At 35.8% G+C, this 6,056-nt stretch overlaps 1 protein-coding gene across 1 annotated transcript; it reads left to right on the forward strand.

Annotated features, from left to right (window-relative positions):
* The first annotated feature begins 1,606 nt into the window (after positions 1-1,606).
* LOC137030189 (uncharacterized) lies at positions 1,607-5,170 on the forward strand. Its single transcript, XM_067400373.1, has 8 exons — positions 1,607-1,622; positions 1,741-1,993; positions 2,067-2,212; positions 3,101-3,380; positions 3,481-3,620; positions 3,727-3,818; positions 4,817-4,913; positions 5,022-5,170. The coding sequence occupies exons 1-8, from the start codon at positions 1,607-1,609 to the stop codon at positions 5,042-5,044; spliced, it is 1,047 nt and encodes a 348-aa protein (XP_067256474.1). The 3' UTR covers positions 5,045-5,170.
* The last annotated feature ends 886 nt before the right edge of the window (positions 5,171-6,056 follow it).

Here is a 6,056-nt window from a genome sequence, read left to right on the forward strand (position 1 = left end):
GATTGGCATTGATTTATCTCAGCGTGTACACTACTGTTCAGAAGTCTAGGGTTAGCAAGATTTTCACATTTTTGAAAGAAGATTTTTATGTTCAGCAAGGCTGCTTTTATTTGATCAAAAATACAGTCAAAACAGTGAAATATTATTACAATATAAAATAACTTCTTCTATGTGAACATATTGCAAATCATAATTTATTCCTGTGATCAAAGCTGAATTTTCAGCATCATTACTCCAGTCTTCAGTGTCACATGATCCTTCAGAAATAATTCTGATATGATGATTTGCTGCTTAAGAAACATTTCTGATTATTATCAATGTTGGAAATTATATATAAAGTTCAAAAGAACAGCATTTATTTGAAATAGAAATCTTTTGTAACATTATAAATGTCTTTATACTGTCACTTTTGGTCAATTAAATGCATCTGTGATGAATAAAAGTTTCAAGTTCATAAAGTATCACTGATCCTGAACGTTTGAACGGTAAGAGTTCATGCGTAGATCATGAATTTGCTTGTCCCTGGAATAGTTTTTCTCAGTTTATTTTTTAGATCTGCTTTACCAAACAAAATTTATGCTAAACAGATTAAAACCCATTTGTGTATGTAAATGGCTTGATGGTCTACTTTTATTTCTGTTTGTGTCTTATGAAAATCTGGTAGTGATTCCACAGAAACCTGTCCTTGTCTGACTTTAAGATCAAACAGTCTGTTTTTTAAGATTATTATTAGTGTGTCAGTAGTCAGTAATGCCATTATCATTTAGATGATGTTTTATTTATTAGTAACAATATTAAAGTCAATTAAATCAAAAACATTTTTTCAGTGTGATTCGACAAACTTGGTTCTCTGAAACTCACTTGAATTGTTTCTACAGGGTTTTTACTAACTGAGGAAATTGCAAATGGACAAGAAGGTAAGAATCCTTCAGTTTATTAACAACTTTGATCTGTTTTGTCTGTTTGAACTGGCAAAAAGAGAAGTACTTGGAAACTTAGCCCTGTAATGAAGCTCTGCGGCAGTTTGATGTCCTTTTTTTTTTCTTTTTTTTTCTTTTTTTTTTTACAGTCCTTGAGAACTGATAGTCAGAAAATCAACTTTTTATTAACAGGCAATATTTCCCATGAAAAATTAATCTTTCAGGGACAGTTTACTCTTACGATTTTTTTATTTTAATTTTTTTTTTACGCGATCCGAAAGTGCTAAAATGGTAACTCGTTTCTGCATTTTGGCCTAAAAAACTGGTGTCATACCCCTTACTCATATTCATTTATATAAAATAATTTAAATAAATTTTCTCTGTACAAATGCTCTGCTAGAATGCATTTTAAAGTTGGCATGAAATTAAATTTCACCGTCAGTTTTTTAAATTCATGTTTTTAGGGGAGTAACGGTACACAGAAGTAATATAATAATAAAACAATTTTTTGACTTTCGCTTTTAAACTTCTGTGATCAACAACTGATGCATTGAACCAAGTCCCCACCCTACATTCATGCTTTTCAATAATCTGTTTCACTTGGATTATTATCACTCAGATTACACTCGGATGTGATTAAACTTCTGTGGCATTTTTCCACCTTTAATCCTTAATTTCTGGTAGACATGTTGCAGATGACGAGTAATGAAGATTTAGTTTTGTAAAATGCTTTAAAGGTTTTCTGCTTTTAAAGGTTTTTAATGCTAGATGAAAATAAAAAGATTTTCTTACTGACCTTTATCCCTGAAACATTTTACAGAGAACGCAGCACTCTGGGGCAAAACTAGTCAGTCGTCAAATTATGGAAACTGGATATCTACACTTGCTGTTGATGGTTTGCTCAGCACCTGGGCCCACACTAACTCAGAGACTGAACCGTGGTGGAGAGTGGATCTACTGAAGATATACAGAGTGAACAGAGTGACCATCACTAACAGACCGACCATTGGAGAGAGGATAAATGGGGCAGTGATTCGTGTCGGGAACTTCCTTGACATCTACAACAACCCCATGTGAGATTTTCTTTGACTGTTTTGATGAATGTGACTGAAGATGAACAGAAACTGATAATCTCTCTGTCTGTAGATGTGGTGTAATTTCCACTCTTGCAGCTAATGCCACGGCCACTTTCTCATGTGGTGGGATGGAGGGACGTTATGTGGTTGTTCATATTCCTGGAAATGAGAAGATTCTTAGTCTTTGTGAAGTTGGAGTCTACGGGTATTTGGCAGGTAATTCATTGCTGTAGAGCACTTTTCATTATTGAATGTCCTGTTGTGAATTTTAAAAAAGTCAAATAAAGGCACAATTTGCCAAAATTACTTTACAAGTGTCTAAATGGGACTAAAGATCCCATTATCATCACGACAAATTCATCAATTCACTAGTCACTTTCACAGTTTCTAAGCAAGTATACAAACTATTCTAACTCAGATTTTCAGGGAAAATGTTTAAATAAATAATGAAAGAGTTTTTGAGGCTTAATGGTGGCGATGTTGAAGTCATGTGACCTGGCATAGTTCGTTCATAGCTTACTTCTACCAATTGTTTTTAGGCTTTAAATTTTGTGCTCATTTGTGAAGATTATAATGACAAACAGAAGGTGTCAGAATCGTAAACTTTTTTTTTAATAGAAAACCAATGGATGCTAAGATGACAAAAATGCATCATCACTGCAGCACACTATTTAGTGAAGGGTGACACTGGCTGGATGAAGGGCTTGTATGAAGCATGAGAATGTAATGCTGACCAAAAGTAGGAAAAAGCAATGTAGGAATGTAAAGGAATGCCTCACTTGTGTTACATTTGCACAAATTACCATTTCCCAGCTCTAACTGAAACATGCTTTTCATTCCAATGCAATGTTATTGATGATTGAGAAATGGGTTGTTGTAAAAGAGGGCATTACTTTTCCACAGGTTGTTGAGGTACTAATGGTGTAATGGTGAATATACTTGAGAAGGATGTCGTTAGACGTCACTGTGTTTGTGGACAGTTGTTGATGTAGAAATTACTCACTTAACCTCAAGCTGTTGTTCACTAATAATCTTAGAAACGACTACACACTTTGTGCATTAAGATGTGTAATGCCATTTCTTTTTTTTCATAAATCTTACAAGGAAATCGGGCAGTAGATGGAGCCGCTACACAGTCGACAACATCTGGGAGCTGGTCTGCAGAAAAGGCCATTGACAGTAATCGAGGTCTCCAGCAGTTGAATACTGGATGCTCCTCAACCCTTAATGAGACTAACCCGTGGTGGAGGCTGGATCTGCGTGATGTGTACAGAGTTAGAGAAGTGGTCGTCACTAACAGAAATGACTGCTGTGAAGAAGAAATAAACGGAGCGGAGATTCGCATCGGAAACAGTTTGGAGAACAACGGCAACAACAATCCCATGTGAGACTTTTGAGTTTGAAAGAACATGAGAGCTTGAGTACAAACATGAATATATGACGGTATCTTTATCTCCTTCATCAGTTTCTCTCTCTGTCTGTAGATGTGCTGTTATTCCTGCTATTCCAGCAGGTGAATCCTACAGCTACTCATGTGATGGGAAGAAGGGACGATATGTGAATCTGATCATTCCCGGACACATGAAGACACTCACTCTGTGTGAGGTGGAGGTCTATGAAGAAGGTGTAACATTGTCATATATTTTTGACAACAAAACAAAACAATATATATTTTAATGAATGCAACTTCTACTAATTGATATTACATGTATGAATGTATCTTTGTTTAGTTCCCTGCTTAAAAAGATCGCTTGTAAAGATGCAGTTTAACTCCAGAGCTGATTTGACTGACCCTTCAATGAGAGAAAACGTTCTGAATCAGGTGAGAGAAAGAAACTAACTCTACCAACAGCTCTCAAATGGCTAAAAAAAAACAAAAAATATATATATATATATATATATATATATATATATATATATATATATATCTCACATGGTCCTGAAGTTAAAATGCAATGAAACCCTTAAATGTCTAGTGAATATTTTAAAGGATTGTTATGACTGATGGTTTTTGTTGCTTTTAGAGATTTACCTGAAACCTGAATTCTTGCTGAAGATTTGAGATGGTCCTCACTGCAGAACACAAGATCCAGGGGGTGGATCAACTCCTTCCACTTTACATATCCCTAAACCTACCCATCTCCACCCCCTGAATCTCGATCCAACTCCCCCCACTTTACATAGCCCTTAACCTACCCGACTCTGCCCCCTGGATGTAAAGGTGTGTTCACGCGGCCTCGTAATTCCTGTAGTTACGAGATTCTAGCTTGTAAAAAGCATTCACGTCCTCATAGAGCTCGTTATTACAGCTTGTAAAATGGGAGTTTTCTGAAAACTCCCAGATACCTGACCGCTGTAGATTCATAGGTGTTGATAGTGGTGCCATGGAAACGCATAATTCCCAGTCCAAGGACATGAGCAGCTCCGAATATAACGTCACGTGTTGACATCTCAAGATTCTGGTAAATACTAGGTGGCGTGAACGCAGCATAAACCTACTCATCTCCACCCTCTGGATCTGGATCCAACTCCTCCCACTTTACATAGCCCTTAACCTACCCGACTCCGCCCCCTGGATCTCCAGTGTTCTGCAGGGGCTACTGGAAGATTTCAATGATTGTATATAAAATTAAGGTTATTTCAAAAAATTCACCCAATACTTTTACTTGACATTGCTCCAGAGTTGCTTCATGAGGAATATAATGACACTGTTTTAATCAGGGTTTGCAGTGATATAATAAAGTTTTTTGTTTGTTTGTTTTTTGAAGATTTATCATCACATTCTGCTCTAAATCATTTTAGTATGAATGTTATTTTCAGTTGGGATCTGCTCTTGCTGATCGAGGACTCACAGATGTGACACTGCGATGGTCTCAAACTCCTAAACAGGAGATCAAGAAGGCGAACGCTGACAAACGTGAGTCTGTTCTCACAACTGTACAATAAATAATTAAATAAGCTGCACATATATAGGAATGATTATAAAATTATTATGAGATGTAATGAGCAAATGTTTTATTTACAGGTCGATGTGGCAAAGGAAAATAAACCTCTGGAATTCAACATTGACTCTCTTTAATTGACTAAATTCAAATTTGTTAAATACATTTATTCTGATTCTAAGTACATTGCCTGAAATTTCTTCAAAATTGTGTGTTAACAATGTAAAGACTCTTAAATCACTTCTGCTTGCTTCGCTGATAGTGTTTATTCACATATTTAAGAACTATGAAATATCTTGTGTAATTGTGTATTGTCAACAAACAGAAATACATATAATGAAAATAATGAAATAAACATCAAATTTACATTCACACAACCCACAAGTGAAATTATTTTTTTGTTTATTCACTGTCAATATTTCATTAGGGCCTAAGGACCGACGGGGTCAATTACTCTTTTTCCTCTAAATGAATTGCATATTTGAAGGGCTAAACGTGCTCAAACTTTGACCACACACGTCAGAAGAGGTAAAAAATTTACATCTGATATGGGTTCCAGAATTGGGTGTGGCAAAATGGCTCAATAGCGCCACCTATAAATGTTCAATGAAGTGCCCCTCTTGCTACGTTTTACTTACAAGTATGAAATTCGGTAGACACATGTGACAGCCCAATATCTTCAAAAAAAATCTGAAATTGAACAGGAAGTCAGTTATTTTTAATTTAATTTATATTTAATTTAATTTATTCAAAATTGGTGCAATTCTTCCATTTCCATGCCCCAAACTACACGTTGGTTTTATACCTGTCCTGGCCTAAAGACATCTCCATGCCAATGTTCAGTTACAGTCATATCGCCACCTGTCATTTGGTTTCACTTTACTTGCAACAACATGTGTGTGTGTGTTTCTTGCATTTCTGCAAGAATATGCAAAGACAATGAGCCCATTTGCAAAAGCGCACAATGTTCTTCAGGGAAAGAGCAATGTGCAAATGGGATGGTCGGTACTGTTGATATCAGCCACACCTTGCTTCATTAGGAAATGCAACTTTTCTAGGCTACTTTTGCTTATAAAGAATAATAATGACAAAACAACTGTGATTTAAGGAGAAGAAAA

Source organism: Chanodichthys erythropterus, chromosome 11 (assembly GCF_024489055.1).
Source record: "Chanodichthys erythropterus isolate Z2021 chromosome 11, ASM2448905v1, whole genome shotgun sequence".
NCBI classification, from domain to species: Eukaryota; Metazoa; Chordata; class Actinopteri; order Cypriniformes; family Xenocyprididae; genus Chanodichthys; species Chanodichthys erythropterus.